Source organism: Bacillus rossius (assembly GCF_032445375.1).
Source record: "Bacillus rossius redtenbacheri isolate Brsri chromosome 4 unlocalized genomic scaffold, Brsri_v3 Brsri_v3_scf4_2, whole genome shotgun sequence".
Lineage (NCBI taxonomy): Eukaryota > Metazoa > Arthropoda > Insecta > Phasmatodea > Bacillidae > Bacillus > Bacillus rossius.
Window position 1 is genome coordinate 23,405,515 of NW_026962011.1, and position 22,212 is coordinate 23,427,726.

The following is a 22,212-nucleotide window of genomic DNA, read 5'->3' on the forward strand; positions in this document are numbered from 1 at the left end:
AAATTATAAATTATCGTAAGTCTACGATAAACACTGACGAAAAGTTTTGCTGACTTTATATTATGAACTTCCATTCGTTGAAAAGTTTCGACTTGCTGTTTTATGTAAATTATTTACATACACTGCAAAATGCTTCTACAAGCATAAACTTGGGGATGTTCAATAAACTTATAATAAAATTTTAGGAATATTTGTAAACTCTTTGGCCTGGGGGCCTACTGCCAAAACTGAGGAAGACACTACTTGCCAAATCCCTTGTGATGTCGTCACCTGGACTAGTAGTGCAAAAATATTTGCACAACCATTTATTGTGCAAATTGTGCCGGGAAAATGGCACACACGGCACACACTTGTTGATTTCATGACACATCGTGATTCTTCACAGCTGCGTCCCCTGCCACTGTACTACTGTATCTTTCCAATTTAATCGCTGCTGTGGAGCCACCACTCGCTGTCCATCAGCTGACTGTGTCCCCTACTCTCCGCACTTTGCGAGCATCAAGACACACATGACTCGGATCATTCCACCACACACCTACCTAAATACACTAGCCATATAAATTAAAGCTATAATTTATCACAATTTATATTCAGTAAATATCATTAAAACATAAGTCCAGAATTTTCTTGAAACTGTCAGTCTTACAAATTTCACAGCAAAGAAAAATGCAACATGAACTTATTTACAAAAAATAAGGTAAATGTTAAACTTTACTGTTAGTACCATCTTGTTTTTGAGCTTGTTTATCTAACATGTCTTCCTATGCATCCACATATTTATTAGTATTTGTAATATTATATGCATAACTTTATCAAGATTTTTTTTTTTTAAATAGACTACCTGTGTTAATTATTTATGTTCAAATTTTAGTTTTTGTATGATACTTTTAAAATGGTAGTCAAATTTGCGTCACTTTTGCAAACTACAAAGTCACTATTCTTCTATTTTTTCACAATTTTAGGAGGGGTAAACTATTTTAAAACCTACCTTATTTAATCGCATAATGTCCGCACATTTCTTTTTAAATACTTGAAATGGAATTTTTTGAAATCCGCGTAAAGTCCGCACCAGACAAAGCAACCTTGGCCACCCCTGAAAGGAACAGTAACGGGATGGAAATTTACTGACGCTGTCAACAATGCTTTGACCTTGAGTTGTTCATTTTTCCGGAGCGGTCGCTGAGAGGGTTTGTAGCTTTAAAAACACTGGCATCACCGTTGCTCTCGACGGGACTGAAGATGATGCTATTTGGGAAGATAGCGATAACGACGACGGGAGCAGCAATACAGAAGACGGTGACAGCGACGAGTCTGAAGTCGAATAGAACTGCTTTGTTGAGCAAGACTGCTACATTCTTTAGTCACTGTCTTTTTTTCTTGTGGCGTAAAGTGTTGTTAAAATGCAGACTACCTAGTAGAAATTTTCTGAGTGCTACTACAGTGTCAATTTTTTAGGTACCTAAGTTAGGTAGCAATTTTTAATGTATGTAAATTTTTCAACATGTTTATCTAACATCGCGTTTGCTGAGAGGCTTTAATTTTGTTTTCATGTAAGATATGTTACGCAACGTAAAGAAAACGTCAGCTGTAACAGAATGGACATACATAAATTCTTACATGTCAGGAAGACAAGGCTCTGCTTTGTTTTTGTTTAAAAATTCCTGCTCAGCCTTTTCCATGCTCTGCACTCCTTCCCCTGCTCCAGTCAAGCAGGGCAGGAGGGGACTCGCATGCACAGACGTCTGCCGGTAACTTTTTTTATACACACAGTGGTCAAGGGACAGGGAGGGAGGCTTGCCGGCGCCGGCTAATTCAGACATTAGACATCTGCCCCGTGCTGTTAGTGGCCATCTCAATTAAAGATTAAAAAAATATCTTTTCACGCAAAGCATTTATTTTGTATAGGCTGGCTGCGGCTTCTGAACGTAAGAGCGCACATGCGAGTGAGAGAAGGAAAAAATAAATTAGTGGCGTCTTCCACTAATCGCCGGCACCCAGTTATCTCTACACCTGTCACATTTCTCACGTCCGCTGCGGATGGTCGCCATTCACCAGCGCTCTGCGAAGTTGTGTGCCGCCGTTAATATTTTTGAACTGGGCCAAGGGAAGGGTGCCAATTTTACGAAGCAGCGATTTTACTAATGCAATCCGCGGAACCGTGAGCATACGTAAAATCAGGGTACTAGTAAACTAATTATGAGAGAACAATTTTTTTACTCTGCACAAAACATGTAAAACATTTTCCGGACTTCACCTCATAATGTCCGCACCCCATTTTTTTTTTCAAAAATGTAGCCAAATTACTGCGGACATTATGCGAGTAAATACGGTATATGGTTGTAAGTCCAAAAAACAACTATAACAAAGAATTCCTTTAAAATTGTAAGAATATTTATGAAGTGGTTGCAAATTGCATATTTTGAAGTTAATGATGGCTAATTATATCAAACCTATTAATATATTTTGAGTACATACTTATTTGTATTGTTCACCATGACTCAATCTCAATTTCACTTGTTGCACCAGGAGATACGCAACAAATTCACTACACTTCAAATTCAATTTAATATTCAATATTTTGAAGTGTAAGAATTTGTAATCCAATAGATTGAATAAAAAATTATTTGATTTGATATTTGAAATTTTGAATATCCGTACAAGCCTAGTGAACATGTTGCGTTGCGTTCAGGGGAATATTATATTTGGTGTAATGAGACACCATATTGCAATAGTTTTGTATACATACTGTATCTATTAAGCTTGTGTAATGTTTGATTTCTTTTGTTCATATAGACTTCCGGGGATTCGACCTAAAATTGAATGAAGTTCTTCAGCTGGATGCTTTGCAAGCGCTGCAGCAAAGTGCTGAAGAAGGTTAGTTTATTTTTAATTTTTTACTTATGTACATTATAGTGATGTTCTTTCTAACCACCTTTTAGTGGCAATATATTATGTCACATGCTATTCTACTGCTTCACATACTGAAATAAAGACTTTGAAAATGAGTGCTGCAGTCACATTTCATGCATCACATTCCAATTCACAGTGCTATACATAGACCGGGCCAATTCACAAAACAACCCTCCTCTTTTTTTCTTCTTCTTTTTTTCAATTATTGTTTTTGTTTCACTGCTACTGGTGGTACGATCCCTGTTATAATTCAGGTACGGCAACCTCTTGACCACCTAGGCCAGTCTGTCTCCATTAATTTTAATCTGACATTTTTCCAGTACTTACTTATTTTGAAGAAACTGTACATGTTCACTATTTCTGCAAATTTTCTTTTGTTATGCTTTCAAGTTTTGATTGCCAAATTTCTAATTGTAAGAATTTAATTTACTAAAAATCAATTGAATTATAACCAGCAACTTAAATTTCACAAACTTCAAATTAATTTTTTTATATACTATCTGACATAATGCTAATATTTTATTTTAATTTGCTGGTGTGACTGACATATATGTCATATTATTAAATACTGCATGCAGCCAATAGCCGAAGCAAGTGAACCAATTGTAGCACAACTTACTTTTGCCCAGCTAAATCGTACTACTGCAAACCCAACTATGCTATTCGTGTTTTGTTCATCAACTTATTGTAACAGTATTGTTTTCTAAGTTGGAGATGTTTCATACATTTTCAACTTGAGATATTCGTTCGTAAATATCATGCTGTGGGGCATTTGCAAATGACTATTAATGTGCCCTTGTTCACAGGGAACGACATAGACCCGGAGGATGCGGGCGGCAGCCAACACGAGGATGAGTTCCCGGCGTCGCAAGGAGAGGTGCCTCTGCCGGTGGACATTTCGCTAGGGCAAGATGTCATCAGTGCTCAGCTTGCCGGGCCATCTCCAGAACCTGAGACCCAGCCCATTCCCATTCTGTGGCAGCCGGACTCTATCAACGTATGCACTCTTTGTTATGAACTAAATTCTCAGTAAGGAGTCAACTCTTGAAATTTGCGAACCTTCATAGTTCTCCGGGAAAGTTTTTTTTTTTTTAATTCGCAGGAGTCTATCAAAATTTGGACTGAATTTGACCCATCTCAAACCCCCAAATACCAAAATTACCTTTTTAAAGTGAAATCTTGGTCAACCGGTCTCTACCACAAAAATTACACATTGTTTTTAGTGATGGGTCGATTCCGATTCCGGAATCGGTCGGTCCCACCGATTCCAGTGTAATCGTGGGATTCAGAATACAGTGGTTTTGGAATCGACCATGACCGATTCCTGCATTGTTTTTAAGTTTGCAAAATACATCTCCTACGCAACGTAAGAAAATACCAAAATGAATGCAAATATAATTTTTAAACTACATACTACAATCTTTTTTACGGAACTGATTTACGAATTACGGTAATTAACGTATTTAGTTACTTGCACCGCCATTTTCCCTATAGTACAAATGCAGTATCTACTTTCCCGCTTTAAGTGAAAGCATATTTCGGAAATTACGTTGCAGCAGCACTGCATTTAATAGTAAACCTTCAAAAATAATTAGACAAAACCATAAATGTTTAAAGAAAATTATGTAAATGTAAACGGCAAGTAAAATAACGTTAACGTTAACTATTTGATCATGGCATCTACATTTGCCATTGTAAACAACCTAATTTTTGGTTTGTGCTACCGGCCATGGTAAACCATACGGCCATGAACCAAATCTTTGGTGACGTGAAAATTAAGATGTTTCACATCTCTGCACTTTAAACTTTAAAGAATTAAAGGAAATAATTTTTGAACGAGATTTTACCCAAATTCACAGTGGATTACTGCGACCATATTAAAATAAGTTTAAAAGCAACATAACCAAATTGCTGTAAATCGGCGTTCTTTTGCGTGTTCAGCGATGCTCTTTTTACATTAGATATACACTAGAGTCCCGTTATAGCAAGGTGTCACGGTTCCGGGTTTTATCCTCGCTATAACCGTGTCCTCGCTATAACCGAATTGGACATATATTGGCCCCCAAAAAATAAAAATTAACAAAAAATAGCATAAAAATTGTGTTTAAACCTGTATAATTGGAAAATAACAGGTTATATTAACGAAATCTTAAGTTCTGTGAGCAGATGTGTGAATTCTCTTTAAAACGATACCCCATAAGTACGGATGCGATCACCGATTGCGTCAAAATAACCAGAATACCCTACCAAGCCACGTAAGTATAGCATCTCAGCCCGCGGCCGACGCAGCGTTGTCCTGCTATCTATCGTCGATGCGGGCTGTCTGCTGGCGGCCATGTTGGTTCGGGATGTTGCTAACAGGTGGTGCTAGTGTAGCGCGACGATTTAATTCCTTACAAAAAAGCAGGAGTGCGGCTGCGGCAATGCACGTACGCCTCAAACGTAATAGTCGCTGGAAAACTATACTTTTTTCATTTAAAGAAACCTGTCAACTGTTTCAGAAAATAAATTTGGGATTAAACTCAAACCTTCACCACCCCTTTCCCGGACAGATACCTCAAAAACTGACCGAAACAAAAGTTACAAGAAAACTGTCCTAGCGATTCGGAAATAAATACGGTAGTGCCTACTAGAGGTGTAAAAGTAACGAAAAAATGTGTACCCGTATGTATTCGTTACTATAACAATTAGTACTCGTTACTATCGTTACGTTACTCGTTACTTCTGATATCGCATAACATGCTATGTTATGTTGCAGCAACGAATCCAGTCGTATTGCGTACGCGTACAGTATGACGTCGCGTAAATAATAATAAATAGAATATAAACAATTAACAATATTTGATAATTAATAGTTTTTTGTTAACCAAGAAACAATTAAATCTCATTAGAGCGGCTTTTTAATATTATCTCTTTTAAGATAACAACAACAAAAAACGTGAAAATACGCGATTATAAAAACAAAAACATACATATTTCTAATTTGTAACAAATACTTTCTTACGTTGTTTCTGTTCCAATCTCAAACTTTGTCTACACACGGCACAGATAACTAACGGAAGTTTGATAAAAGAAAGAAAGGATGGGATTCTATTTTTAAGCCACGCACTTAGGTGGCGACTGCACGGCTGAAGAATGTGACAGGCGTCAACGGCAAGATGTCTAGTGGCGAGCGAGAGGGGTGGAGATAAAGCAGACAAATAACAAAAGCGCGCTTCAAGCGATCACGCCGTAAATTCCTCAAAAATACCTCGTTATAGCCGTGTTCTCGCTATTACCGTGCTCGCTATAACGAGATTCTACTGTATTTTGGAAAGGCAGTTGGCTAATCTGAATTTCCAAACATTGCTGCTGAAACGTTCGTAAAGTTTTATTATCAAACATAAACAATCTTTTGAAAGTAGTTGTGTTTAACAGAATTGTTTCCGATAAATTTCTGAAATGAATTAAATGTTAACTCGCAATTATTTGAAGAGTTTAAATATTTTGTATAAGAAAATCTCACCATAAAATGTGGAAATTTTGAGATGCTAAAACATGCACAGAATGTTCTTAGTCAAGAACCGAAAATTTATTTTCTCTTTACGGTTGTGAAGAACTGCAAGACTGGATGGATTTATTCTTTTCACCAAGTGAGATAATTAAGTTCTAGGTAATATATTAAAACGTAAGCATCTCTGACATTTTATTTTAGTGTGGTGCATATTTGTTTCTTGTCATTTCCATCATAATGAGATAATAAAGTTTTATTTTTAGATTTCCCCCTTTTTATTTTTTTTCGCCCAGGTCCCTTGAAATATGTATCAACGAGGTTATATTGTCATTTTATTTGGATCATTATTTAGTTGTGCTTGAAAATAAAATTCTTAACCTAAACGTACAAACCTCTTTTTTTACAATTAATTAATTAAGTTGATAATGTAAGGTATCTAAAGTTGGTTAAGTTATAACATTATTTACAAAATACGTCATAAGACATCTTTGAGTATTGGCAGTGTTTGAACACATGTTTCGTCTAACTATATGCAATGTTAAAAGGCCAAATTGTGCTAGAAATTCAAGGTAGCATAACTTGATGGTAATGAACATACTTTTTAACATTATATAAGCTGTATATAATGTTAATTTCTGCACAGAAAATGAAACAATGCAATTATATTTTTAAAATCATAAACAACCTTTTTTTTTTTCCTGAGTATATTACTCTGTTGAACATTGTCAGCTAAAAATTAAGGAATCGGAATCGGATTCGAAGAATCGACCCTTTAATTTAAGAATCGAAAATGGAATCGGAATCGGTATATTTTAGGAATCGGGCCAACACTAATTGTTTTATTGAAATTTTAAAAGATTTGTCCTGCATGTCTGACCCCTTGACCAATAAAAATACACCTAGACGGTTTGCTGGGTATGTTTTCAAAACAATTTTGCTGTGAAATTGAAGGATTTAGTTTTTAAATGCTAAAATATTATTTTAGGTCTATTATATAGTCATGGAGGCCTCATATACAAGGCTGTAACACGTGAGAATGCGGCTGGTGTGTCCGCCCTCTAACAGCACGGCTACTTTTGCGAACACCCAACTGATACGTTTGTCTAGCAACCAAGAAAAGAATTTCAGATTTTTTGTTCAAGTTTTGAGAACTGTAATGACTTCAAATTACTTGATGCAAATTTATCCTTACAGTTTGACGGTTGGCGGCACTGCTCCTGCCCAGCAATATTGTGATGCTCCATAGAGACGGGATCTAATTTCATTAAGACATATCAGTGAAAATTAAAACATATGTAAATTTTGGCAAAAAGTGCTGTATGTCTAGTTTAGCAACTTTTTATTTATGTATTATTAATTTTTAAATTATTAATTTTTTGTTTATTTATTTAAGTGGCAACCGCGAACAACTTTTACGGTTTTCCCATAGGTAGTACCTACGGAAAACAATTTTACAGTTGTACAGAAATACTAAATATGTATCGCTTTTCAAGCGTACAATATATTTAGACCTTTTTTTTCCGGTAGTGGTAATGTTTTTATTTATTATGTGTGTTTTGTTTTTGTTATAGCCTTATAGGTAGGGACCCCAGAAAATGGTAAATAAAACTGGCTCATTTCGGTGTAAAAAAAAATTATAAAAGCGGTGCAAGAAATCAGTGTAAAAATAAGCAAGCGGTGCTAAAAATCTGTGTAAAAATTTGGTGAGATACATTAAATTAAAATTGAAATTGGCAAACGAGGATTGTTTTGCTTCAAATTTTTTTAAATTTTAATACATAAAATGCACTCAGTTGGCAAACACTAAAAAGTTTTTAGTGTTTCTAGTTTTCTTCTTGGTCTTGTCTCCTTTACAGCAACCCTGTGTTCCCCTAGCCTGTTCTACACACAAAATAATTTAAAAAATTTAAAAATGCAATAAAAATACTGAACCACAGTACCTTGAACATATTTATTTAACCAGGTCCTCATGTTTGGGTCATCTGCTTTTTCAAAGGTATGTTTGCCCCCACCATCATTTCAACAAAGTCAATTATAAATTGTTGTTTGTTTACAACTATGTTTTTAGAAGTTTGCAAAGCAGCTCCTATAGACGTCTGTTTTGCAGTACCGGTAGTCAACGTTGATGCCGCACATAATTTTTTTTTTTATGAGTTGCGTTAGAAACGTGTTTTAGGCATGTGTCTCGACGCATCCAGTCCACACGAACGTTGCAAAACTTACACATTACAGTAGAATCCCGCTGATGCGACCCCTCACAGTTTCCGGAAAAAACGGACTTATAAACGGAATGGTCGCAATAGAGAATTCGGGCCAATTTTAACCCCCCTCCCCCAAATTATAAAGTGAATTTGCGTCACGCGAGTTCGGCTATGCTAGCCGGCTGGTGGTTATTTTCGTTCAAAACGTGGCGAAGGAGCTTGTGTAGATCTGGTAGAAAACATTCGGCTATAAACGAAAGATATAAGAACAATGCTATCCTGAAATGCTGTGACATGTTTTTAGAGTAGATAATCACAGCGACAACAGACCGGGATGCGCTTCCACCCTTGCCGTCAGCGATGTTTATTTTGACAGCTCAAGCAATTATCTTTTCCAGGTCCCTTCACAGCGTAAAAAAAAAAAAAAACACGTTGGAATGTTGCCGCATGCGGTGTGGGAGGGGAGGAGGATGCTGACAGTTTCTCACGCAGAAGGTTGAAACAAGGGAGGGAATGTGTTGAAATGTAAGCTGGAAAAGGGGGGGGGGGGGGGGGGGGTGGTTTTTACATGGTTTGTGGCTCTGGGAGGGATGAGCCTTGAGGAATTAGCAGGGGATGGGAGAGGTAAGCATCACATCACGTAATGACGTCAAGCCGCCGTTACCGCCAGCCTGGCCGGACGAGTTTTCTTACGCTCTCGCAGAAGCTACCACAGCGGCTTTTCGTGCGGGCGGGTAAGATAACATGACGTGCGATAGTGGATGCGCAGAGCTCGGCTACACTGCCGCGTGGACAGTCTAGAGGGGTGGTATCTATTTTTAGCTGTCTTTTGTATGCCTGCCTGCTTACAGTACAGCTCTCGCCAAGATAAACATGAACACACAGCGCCGAACAAAGTGTAACAGACTTGTTTTTCAGTCGATTTTACTCAAATTTTCGACTTTCTCTGCTCAAATTTTTCACTGTTTCTCAAAAAACGGTCGTATAAACGGAATGGACGCATCAGAGGGGGGTCGCATCGGCGGGATTCTACTGTATTATCTTATCCTTAACATCAAATATATAAAATCCTTCCTGCTTCATCTCTCGTTCTCAATCGAAAACCGTAACTATTTTCGGCATCTTAACACAAAAATAAGCACTACTAACTAGATGCTTGGAAATTAATACCGTTTACCGAGACGTCATAAAAAAAAACACTACTGCAAGCTGCACCGTAAAAACATTTATGCCTTAGTGGCACGCACACGAAAAAATATTGTGTTCGGCCAGAATTAAACTATTATATAAGTGTAAATATTGTGTTCGCTTCTGTGCGCTAGAATTTTGAGAACTAATACCAACTACAGGGAAATTGTGTTCGTAACGCTGCTACATAGCGGCAACGTAAATATACACGTTTGCCGCCATGTTGGAACTACAATCGATTTCGCTACGCGATATCAATACAATCGATAGTAAGATTATTTACAGTATCCGACCAATGTAAACATTCTTGGTAATGGAAATTACGTGGATTTCGCGCAAAGTTTCGTGTTTTGTGAAAAAATAGCAGATTTCGTGAAAACGGTGAAATAGTGCCCAATTTCGCGGTATTTCATGTATTTCGCGGATCACCGTTTTCTGGGGTCCCTACTTATAGGTAATACGTCAGCTCATCTGCACTGTGAGGAGCAGTCAGTGATAATTGTTGACTGAGTTAATGCTGAAAGTTGATGGCTTCAGATGACTTGTGCCTCTCTTGTACGAAGAGAAGCTGGACTTGTGGTTGTTGTGGCAGGATGCGGACGAGGTGGAGGCCCGAGCTGCCCGTGTGATGGCCTGGCACGACAGCCTGCGGCCCTTGCTGGTTGGGGCGGAGGGCCGGAGCCACGTGGACATACACGAGTACGGCTCCCGCCTGCTCGCGGCATTTCCCTCTGGCCCCCATACCCCCCGCACACTCTCCTTGCAGCAGGCGCTGAGGGCAGAGCCACGGGAAGACACCTGCCGCTACTTCCTGGCCGCGCTCATGCTCGTGAGTACTCCTGCACTCTACCCCATCATTCGTGATGGTATCAGTGTCTCCACTATGACATGTTGGTCTTTGACACTTCTGTCTTCGTGTTTCTATCTCAACGTATTAACCTATCTTGATATTGCTGTTAAAAATTTGACATTAATTTTATATTTGGACATTTGCAAGTGTCAGTATTACAAACACATCACTTGTGCAAACCATAATTTGTTCTGGGCTAAACACAATACATTCTAATGAAAAATAATTGATTACATGAAGAATATTTAGTTTTAAATTTTGGGAGGTTTGTAAAATAATAACTTATTTTTCCTGATCATAAGAGTGTGGAAGATAAATGCTTTCCCCTCCCTCACGAAATAAGTTCCACAAACTCTGAAAACAGCACTATTTCTTTTTATAGTTTTAATCATATGTATTACAAGCCATATGTGCAAGCTGTTTGTGTACAAACTTCGGGTTCTTTAGAATTCCTTGGAGCAACGATTGTGATTAAAACGCTTCGATGTGGTAGACATTAGAAACTTAATCTTTGCCAATGATCTACATACATTTGCAATTTAACATTTCTATTGCTTGTGCTTTGTTCAATGTAATAAACTATTAATATTAAAAAAAATTGTGTTAGTAAATATATGTAAAATTATTAATTTTTTATAGTTAAATACAACTTGCTATGCTGTACATCACAGTTATTTATATGCCACCTAGTGCTACTTCCTTGCCCAAAACAAAGTCACCAGTATTCTATTTGAAGCTTCATTATTGAAAAGTTGATCCATCTTATGTGCTGTGCCGTCTTGTATGAAGAAAACTACGGTATTCTCTATTGAGCAGTAATTTCAATGGAGTTTTGCAGCTCGTGCAAACAGATTTTGATTTACCAGAACTTGGATCTTAAGCATGCTTTATATGTTGTGTTTTTGCATTGAACATGTGAGCATTTATATTTTACTCCTGTCTATTCTGTTATTTGTTCACCTGTGTAGAACGTGTGATAGAGGAACGTTAACCACTGCACATTTTTGCATTTGGAATAGTTTGTTAATCTGTAAGCACAGCCTACTCGGAATGAAATACTGGCAGTCAAAATGTTTGTGCCATGTTTTTGTTTGGTGGTAAAAATTAAGAAAATTATGCTTTGCCATGAAGATTTTAGGTGTGTTTGAATGTATTTATTTACATATGTTTTTCAGTGTACATTCCATTTAAGTGTAATTATCATCTAATTTTAATTTTGATTTCAATAAATTGGTGTTGAGTTTTTGTTGTGATTAAGAGTAAGCATAGCTACTATTATAACTATAGCATTAAAACAAATTGAGAACTTAACAAGACATGTGGTGTTAAATGAGTGGTAATGCCTGCCTAACTGACCAGGAGTTTCATATGAGAAGTTACAATTTGTGCTGTCTCAGATAGTGTGAGGGAGCCACACTTAATAGGAAATCTGAAGAGATTGGGTGTTTTTTTTTTTTTTTTTAGTAACTAATCCCATAAAGTTCCAAACTTCAGAAATATTAGTTTGCCATTTGGGTATATGTATTTAGTGGTGGTAGACACACATATATTACACATAAAAGGGATTTGTGTATTGCACATTTAACACATGCTGCGTGAAAAATGTCATGTTCTTTTGTTGACAACTCATCATATACCAGTAATTTATTGTAAAAGGAAGCATTAGTTTCTATTTATCAAAAGAATTGCTGACATCATTGACTTTTCTGAAAGGTGTTGGTGTTTCATACTGAAGTGAGCAACTCCTGAATAACGAAGGCATTATTTTGAAGGCCTACATTTGAAAATGCAATGCATCTTGTAAGTCCTGCTACCTGCTACTTTCTGGGAGCTACCAACGAGACTGCACAGCTACAGGAAGTGTTGTCGGGCCGGTCGCGGGAAGCGCAGACGCTTGTTAACGCTGTTTGCAGGCGAACACTCGCAACGTGGAGATATCCAAGAGCAATGACTCGCCGCTGGCGATGGACTGCGTGGAACTGACCCTGCTGGATAGGTCTCGACGCCACGAGCTCATGGAGGAGGAGTGTGCCTCCATCACGACCAGCGACAGGTGTGTACCTCTGTCTCTCTGCTCCCTACGTCGTGCTAGCTGTCCCCTCTCCCCCCATTCTTCTTCAGTTCTCATTTACTTGCCTTCGATATATGAAATTGCAAACTTATCACTACAAACCAATACTTGCTTAATTTCATGGAATTGTGAAAATACATTTTAATTTTATAATATGTAAATAAATGTGTCCACAGTGTAGGTTTGTTGTGATCAGAGTTTTCTTTTCTTCCTAGTTTACTTTTTTCAAGATTTCTCCATCTCCTACACTTTTTTTCTCGCTCTTTCTTTCCCAATTTGGTGTCTGTTGAAAGGTTTCTCTCTTCTGTACTTCCTTCATAATTCGTGATCTCTTGCTTTATTCTGTCATTTTTCTCCTTTCTCTGTTGCTTTTTTCCCCTTCAATCTTTCTTGATACTTTCTTCGCTCTCCCATTTTTTCTTATTCTTTTCCTTTTCACGTATTTTGCTGAACTATGTTTATTACTTCTTATTCTTTCAAATCCCATTATTATTCATACTTCTCCTACCCTATTTTTATACAAATTTTCTAATCAGCCCTTTTCTTTCCTCCTCTCCACTTTTCCTTCATTCTATTATTTTTTTCTGACATACTTTTTTTGGTGTCCCTTTTTGTTAATTTGAGTAACACCCACTCTTGTCATATAGTGATGAAATTGTGTTATCGAAATTTGCCAGATTTTCCACCAAGAAGGAAGGTTGTGTAAGTTAGACAGACTTCATACAAATGAAAGTATTACTGTTCGTGGCATTTTGTCGTAAAATAATTCAAAACCCTGAACCTGCACAACTTGACAAGAAATATATCTTATGCTGAGGGCTAGCATCAAGATGTATCTGTTTATTGGCTATAACAGGTGCTACTCAACTGAAACAAGATAGTAATATCATGAAGTGCTGACTGTGTAGGGCTTTACAGTACATGTTTTCCCTGAAAGTGGCAGTTGTTAAGTTTGTCTGGAAGGAACATTTCGGCTGTGTTGAAAAACAGAACAATTTTTCGTACAATTGTTTCTGTGTTGTGTAGTTAAGTGTAGAATCTGTGCATCTACCAGGTTGCAGATGCTACACTTTACATTTTCCAATCCCTGTGGTGTTTTTGACCGTGTTAAAAAGCTGTTATTAATTTAGAAGTCTTAGGCCGCATCATGAAGTTGTTTAGGTAGTTTGCATCCATGATTTAAGTTTTCTTGCATTTAGGTTTTTATCTAAATCTAATATTGCTACCTTAATGTGTTCTGGCTGCTATTAAAGGCATCTAAGTGCCTGCAAATAATTATGTTTATTATAAACATTTTACACAAATTTTACTGTGTGTAAAACCACATATTCAGTATTTAAAGTTTTTTCATTACATGTGTATATATAAATATGATTTTCTCAACTGTTTAAACCATCTTCACAAACTGGGATAATCCATATTTTGTGTGGTTTGTGTGAAATTCATCAACCAACAAAAATATAGCTGTTTTCTATACTGTGCTTCGAATGATTGGTGATACAATGGTTCTCTGAAGGTATCATAGAAAAGTAATTGAACTTCAAAAACTTTTATTAGTCACATTTCATTTTATGGTTTCATAGTGAAACAAAATGACAAGCAGCTATGAAAATCAAGAGAAATTATGAAAATGAAATCTTTGTGAATAAATTCAGAGAATAACCTCTGGAGCCAAGAAATGTATTAATGCATAAATTTAATCTTTTTTTCTACTTAACATCTCTGGTATTTAGTTTTCGATACATTTTTTTTATAATGTTATAAGTTTTTCATAATTTGTACTGCTGCAAATTTTTTTTTTTTTTTTGCGTGTATCAGTGACGAATGTTTAACATACCCATTGTGCCATTATTGATTCTTGTGTTCCAAGAACCATTGAATGGTTGTGTGGGTATGCTGTGCTATGAAGAAAAAATGTATGCTGAAACCTCAATATGAGTGAAACCCCAATGTGAGTGAAATGGTTTAAAATGTGAACTTCTCTTTAAAATATATTTATTTGTGCTGTGATATGATTCCTGTTGAATTTTTATTGTGAAAGTTATTTTCATATTAATGTTTTTATTTTAACGTTTTACTTAAAGTATAGAGGTGAAAACTTGCTGCCGATACAATTCAAGTCACGCTAGCTAGTATGGCTCATAAAGTCAAGTGGAAAGAAAACCTGTTTATTGTACCAAAATGCCAGAGAAGCATATAAATGTTTAAAAATGATTTGATTCTGTGAGAATATATTATTTGAAAGACAAAAACAGAAGTTTATTCCAAACAATGCTTATAAAATCACAAGACAGCATTTTTAGCCAACACAAAATACTGAAATAAGCTTCAATGTACACAAGGCATAGGTATTTGTGTTTTTAATGGCTGCTTCACACTTGGACTACACACAGGCTCACCTGGTGTCCTATAGCTGGCAGTCCCACCAGTCTGATGTAGAATGTGATAAGCCTGGTAAGCCCGTAACCAAAATTAAAAATTTACTCAATTGAATGAAGTGAAATGCTGGATGGAAAAAAAAAAAAAAAAAAAAAAGGAAAATAAATCCAGTTATGTACTTTACGAATGTTGAATATAGGTACTCTCGCAGGGAGGCTAGAGGAAGTAGTGGATGTGATGACAGAGAGGTTAGATGTGTTTGGTTGTTTGGACTGAGTGAAACAAATTGGAGGAGGAGCGGGCAGATGAACTGAGGAATGCCTATAAGATGTATTGGATAGGAAATGTTGAGGGAAGGAGAAATGGAGTGGACTTCATAGTGAAGGAAAGATGGCAGGTGTATGTCGATGGCATTAGTGACCGGATTATACAAGTGTTATTGTATGACAAAGGAAATGAATTGGAAGTTCTCTTGGTGTGTGCACCTCAAGTTAGCTGTGTAGCAGAAGAGAAGGAGAAGTTGAGGAAGAGCTGGCGAAACGATTGAGCAGAGAATTGCAGATTGCATTGGAAGATTTTAATTCACAAAGTTTGCAAAAATAGAAAAGGTTCTGAGGAATTGTTAGGTAGTGAGGGGTGGAGAGAAAGGAGAAGTTGCTGAAACTATGTGCAAGGAATGTAATGAAGGTAGGGAACAGCAGGTGCAGGAAGAAGAGAGTCATACATGGTAACGAGGCATAGTTGATACTGTGAACATTGATCTGTCATTGATAACTTCCTGCTGGGAAAAGATGTGAACAAGAAATAGAAATATTTAAAATACAGGAGAACAAGTGAGAAGCAATGCACCGATTTCTATGAAGACATCTGACTGCCATCCACACAAGCCCCAGCTGAACGAGATACCAACTGCGGCAACGCCCTACTTAGCATAGTATCCAGCAGCAAAAACAGCTGAGTTATTGTTCAAGAAACGAACCGTTGAACCCAGTGGCAGCTGAGTTCCAGGTTGCAGTGTCTAACACTGTAAACAGTGGGACATGGGTCAACAACGACAACTCCGGCTTACCTGCACGTCAAGGCAATAAAGACGGAAGCCTACTGTTAAACTTGGAAGGGTCCAAGTTGAGTCGCCCCGAACCGAGACCCTTTATCCAGACCCAGGGGTATCAGCAGTAACGAATTCAGACTACAGCCAAATTAGTTACCGCCGATTTTTGTGAACTGTCATGTTAAAGAGGTATAGGTGGTATACTCAGGACTATGTGTTGTAACGTGCAGCAATCATGGCGTGATCGCCTACCCTATGTTGAGTGTATACTTAATCATACTGTACGTGGTTTGACTGGATTCACCCCACATGAAACATTGTGCCTTGATAGATCAGAGGTGATAGACCCTTGTTACATACCCAGACTCGAGCAACTTCTACAAGAGAAGCTAATGTCAGAAGCTGTTATTCGCCAGAGGAGAAAACCAGCCTCCAAGATAAAAGGATTTTAAATATGTGACTCAGTGCTACACAAGACATCTCGTGTAAACAATAAATGGGAAAATGTTTCTAAGAAACTGTTTTTGTTGTTTGACGAACCTTATGTAGTGACCAAGATTGTACATGAGAACTGCTACACGCTGTCTGAACCGGTTTCACAACGCACCATCGGAAGGTACAACATATCACAACTGAGAGCCTACAACAAACCTACAGTAAATCAAGTGTGAAGTCAACCAGAGCTATCTGTAACCTGCATTACGAAAATGTGAGAAGCTGAGCCGTCAGTTAATTTAATTGTGTGTATATTGGTCTCATGTTTAGAGACATAGTTTTACATAACCTTTGTGTGTAATATTATGTTGCTATGTGTTGCACCATGCCAAGGAGATGCGTAAGAAAACTGACTGTATGATGTTTTTTGTGTGACTTAAGTTTAATTCCAGTCTTTGTCCAGAGACAAGATGAAGTGATAGCCATACGCGCTGGGATGTGTCTACAGTACCTAACATGGTGTTAAATGTACAGATCAGTATGTTAGTAAACAAATCTAGATGTTCGCAACAAAACTAAACCTATACACTGCAAAAGAAATTATTATATTGTATTGGTACGCATATGTTTGCTAAAAGAACAGCTTACCTAATTGTGCTCCAAAGTCTAACTAACGTTGTATGGACTAGCTATCATGATCGTTGACCTACTGCAAGTGTTATGTACCCGCCGACCAGCTGTATGTATCCTAAGCGTTACCATGCGGATTGCAATCTACAAGCAACAAAACACTGAAAAGCACTTCAAAGCAGCATGCAGAACTTATTTGCTAAGTTATCTGGGTTTGGATATGCAAGGTATGTTGTGTGAACACTTCACTGTGTCATGTGAATTTTATATTTATAATTTATCACCAAAAAAAATTGAAAATTTTAAAGTATAAATTTCCAGGTAATATGAACACTACTGAGAAACGAAATACTTGGAATGAAATTTCTTCATTTCCAAGTTTTATTAACAAGACTAATGCCTTCTACAGTTGTGTTATGTTATTAGCACTACGTGTTATCACATGCATTTGTTCTGTTTTGTTTGTGTCACAGAGTTAATGCAAAGAGCAGACTATCTGAGGTGGGTCTCTTGTGCTGAAACAGAACAGTGTCTAACCCTCTTGTCGTGAGATTTTATTTACACTGCACCAGAGATCATATGCATGCGCAAGTGGCATAACATTACTGCTGAAAAACACTGTGGATCACATAGTTATGGTCAGTAACCATTAGGGCCTAACTGATTGAATGATATTGATATGAGAATGATACAGCACGCTAAAGCAACGGCTGCAATGTTTATTTTCCTTATAGTTGAGGAAGGGAATGATATTGGAAATGTGAGCTGTGTAAGAGAGAGCCAATAGGTGGTCAAGTGCCAGGCTTTATCGGCATAATGATCAGCTCATCTGGTTTTAGTTAACAGGATACCAGCTGTCACCAAGCAAACAAGAGAGAAAAAAATATTAATGAAAATACTTTTTGAAGAAAGGAAAAATAGAATACACGAACTTGACCTACTATAACAGCAGGAAGTAAGAAAAGAAAAAAGAAGCAGCCAGCTTGCCTCTGCAAACAAGTTTTTTTTTACAAACAAAAACAAGAGACTTGAACTGTTATAAAAATAAAAATACTGTACATAATTGTTACATAATTGTAACTCAGTGTTGTAAATAATTTTGTGAGGTTATAAAAATGGTAAATCTCATGAGTATGAACTATTATGAAAATGTTGATGAAGATGATGTATGGTACACAACTGTTAGTGCACAATGATGCAATAAATCAGATGGTTAATGATTCAAATGAAACATATAAAATGAATAATAGTTATGATCTGTTGTCATAAATGACATGTTAAACAACTCATTTGTTTATCACAAAAAAGGTTAAATTTTAAATTTTTTTTTTCTAAATGAAATGTAAAACATAAAAGTATTTGCCTGTTAATATACATTTTTAATTTTGCAGTTAATTTGCATTCATGTTATTACTTTAATCATTTAAACTATTTAATTATTTTATTTTTGCTCATTTAAGTTGAAATTAATTTTATAGCTGAATAGACTGGCGGCAAGAACTGAAGATTTTGTGTATGCGGATGACCTCGTGAACAAGTGCGTAGATAGGCACATGACTTTTAAACAGTGAATAGTGAGTTTGAACACCTATACTGTCGGTGCTATAGTAAACAAGTCGGTTCACTACGAATATGTACCAATCAGTGGTCGCTGACGACGAACCCAATCCAACGTGACGTGCTACGTCACGTTACGTTCAGCAGCTACGCCTGTCACTGTCACGCCTTCCCGCAAAAGGACGGCACACGTGCAGAACACGCGCCACCTGGGGTGTTGACCCAAGGCCGTGCTGTCGCCAGACACGTCTCTAGCACCTGGAAAGTGGCATTGTGGAGAGCTGTCCCCCGGAGTGGTGCTGACAGGATGACGTCAACCAGGGAGTAGTCATTCTCTCTGCCTGATGTCGTGATGTCCCCTGTAGAACATCTTATTGTTTCTTTTTTTGTTCCCTTCACTGTACACATCTTTGCATTTTTCCCCGTTTGCAAGTAAATTCACCATCGTCCTTGTTCCTACCATACTCCCTGTCATCTGCAGCTGCCTAAGGAGATCAGAAGACAGCTCCAGCAGATATTGCTACGAGAAAAGTGCGGGAAAACACGGTGACGTGTGTCGCAGACCCTGTCTCCGAGACCGCCTGCTCTCTAATACAGATTTTTATAGAGTGGTTAGGCGTGCTAACACACTTTTATCGCCTCTTAACCATTACAGCGGTGCTATTAATAGACTGTTTGGACAGTGGTTTGGTGCAAAATAAAAAAAAAACACTAGGACCTCCCACAGACAGTGCAGTATTTTATTATTCTGCAGGGATGGCTATCTGTACTAAAAAAAAATTTTTAGCACAGATGTTATTTAATTATTTTTATTTCCTGCGTTTCATTAATTATGACTTTATAAAAAGTATTTCGCTTTGAAATGTAATCCATATCTACGAAACTGAGAACTCTATGACTTGTTTTTCATATGTCAATGCAATGCACAGACCCCTCTCAAGACTATTGGCCATGATAATTGTAAACTGAAATAGTTTTATTTATGTAATTAATTTAACACTTTAATTGTGCTTTTTAATTTTAAATGTGTTATTTTACACTTCTCTTGGTTTCTATTGTTACATTGATTTGGGAAAACGTATAATCTCACTGCCCTCCATCCAATCAGGAAGTAGCATTTTGTTAGTTTAAAAACATTTTAAATTATTAAAAAAGAAGGTTTTAGCATCCAGTATGGAGTCGTGCTACGATATTATGTGGTGTTGAATCCACTGAATTTTATGTGCAAACAAAGAATTTAACTATTGGCAACAATAGCAAAATGTTTTAGTAAAGTTGTTAAATGTTTTGATATATAAAACATTGTGATTATCTGCAATACTGTAAAGTGAGCGGAAATTACCGTGAGTGCATTGTTCTGCACATTTCGTCTAACTTAGCCACATACATTGCACTAATTAAATAAACAATATTTTATTCTCGCAAGAATAAAACACTGTTAAAACGTGACTATCAGCAATTAGACTTATATAACATGTATATTTTATGAGTGAAAAAACAAATTTTGAAACTGAACATTATCTGTTGTTTCTTTCACACACTCAGTGGTCCTATTGAAAGTTTCTTGTGACTACCAGAGCCTCAGCTAGCCGAAGCGAATCCCATTACTTAAAAATATCAGTAAACTATTAACAGTGTGTTGTTATTTTCGAAAATTATAAACTGACCTAAAATGAATGAACAATTTCTATTTTTAATGTGTCCGACCCATATCCGACATGTTATGTACAAAAGTAGCTGTTCGGCCATAAAATAATTATTGTTTTAGGTATTGTGTATAAAGGTTATATTGTAAATTTATTACATTGAAAGAAACTTACATAACGTGTTTAAAAGAGGTCTTTAATCATGCACTTTTACAGTAATTGATGCATATGTTCATTATTACTAAAACTATCTAATTTATTGTATGTTTTCAACAAGGACCTAAGTACTACTAATTTCATGACATCAGTTTGTTTTGTTTTTCGTATTTGAACATATGTTGCTTTTCCCCTCAAAGAACTACATAGCTGGGATGCAAGGAAATCATAGGCTGCACACCACACCACACTCTTGTATCTTTGGCGATGATGAGACAAGCATTGCTTCAAAAACTGAGGGCAAAGCATGATGGTTTAGTTAGTTTTTCATTCACAAAATCTGATTCAATCAAGTGATTTGCACAAATGAACTTTGAAGAATATGGAAGTGCTTTAATAGGATTGCTGATGGAAGGCATGCCATGAGCAAATTTTGAGACAGCAGAAAGTTAATGAGCCATTAGACAAAAAATCTTGAAGCTATTTTACATAATAGAGTAGCAAAAACATTAAACCCAAAATATGTCTATACAGAAATAATGTAAAGCTAGAATAATAATAAAAAACTAACTCTACATAAAGATTAAATTACCAGTAAGCTATTGTAGCTGTACTTTCACAACTCGTATGCTATGGAATCAAATACCAAAACAAAGGCAAAAGTTCAGATTTACTTCAAATATTGACTTTTCCTGTTAATTATATGTCTAAGCATTAATTTTGGATGCATAATTGTAGAAATGTTAATCCTGCAGTGTTACGGCTTCTAGGAAATAGAGTAACAACGAAAGTAAAAGGTTGGTTAGGTCAGCTACATTAATTACCTATTATGTATTAATTTTATGACTATGTATCTAACATTTCCTACCTATCCTTTCACTTGTGTTATTGTTCGCCTATCATCCTGAAAGCTGCTTTCATGCAGAATTACCAAGAAATCATCAACCTATAAATCGTTAAGAGGATTCATCATAGGGAAAATAATTCTGCTCTGCCTTTTCGGTAGTCTTAAGTGAAGTGGTGGGCGGAAGGTTGAGAAAGTCAGTGGGGAGCAAGGCAGGCGAGGATGAGTTGTAAAATCAGCGGGTGGTCTGGGATGCAGGGGGGTTTGAAAAGGTCTTACAATGGCTTAGGTAAAGTGGTTGAGGATGACCGTGAAAAAGAAAGGGGGGGGGGGGGGAAGGTCCCAATGTTTCTATTCCCTGCACCAGATTGTAGTTTTCTGTATCATCTTTAGTTACCGCCGCACAAAAAATAAATCTGTAAATCATTCAAAGCTTTCCATAAGGTATCTGTAATGCATGATGAAGTGATAAATGAAAAATAATCACATAAAATTTAAAAATTATATTCAAAATAAAAAAAATATGTCAAAACATTGTTTCATAACATATTATTTAGATTTAATTAGAGGTGGGTCTAAAAGTATCAACCTGATACTTTGTTACTGATATGCGCCTGTATCAGTAATGGCAAACGAGTACACTTGAAAAGTATCAAGTACTTTAGTATCAGTTCAGAATTCGCCTGGAACAACACCACGGCCAATGTGCGCAGAACCCGATCGCAGATGACGGTCACTTGGGCGGAGCTTGTGAAAGGGGAGGGAGCAGGAACGACGAATATGGGCTAAAGAAGGGAAATA

The 22,212-nt window shown here is 36.8% G+C and overlaps 1 protein-coding gene across 1 annotated transcript in view; it reads left to right on the plus strand.

Annotated features, from left to right (window-relative positions):
• The window catches only part of LOC134542459 (condensin-2 complex subunit H2-like), an 89,134-nt gene that overhangs the window by 48,501 nt on the left and 18,421 nt on the right, over positions 1-22,212 (plus strand). Inside the window, exons 11-14 of the mRNA XM_063386759.1 lie at positions 2,794-2,874; positions 3,717-3,907; positions 10,385-10,621; positions 12,556-12,695. Of these exons, the coding sequence (XP_063242829.1) occupies positions 2,794-2,874; positions 3,717-3,907; positions 10,385-10,621; positions 12,556-12,695 (649 nt within the window). The remainder of the gene's footprint in view (positions 1-2,793; positions 2,875-3,716; positions 3,908-10,384; positions 10,622-12,555; positions 12,696-22,212) is intronic.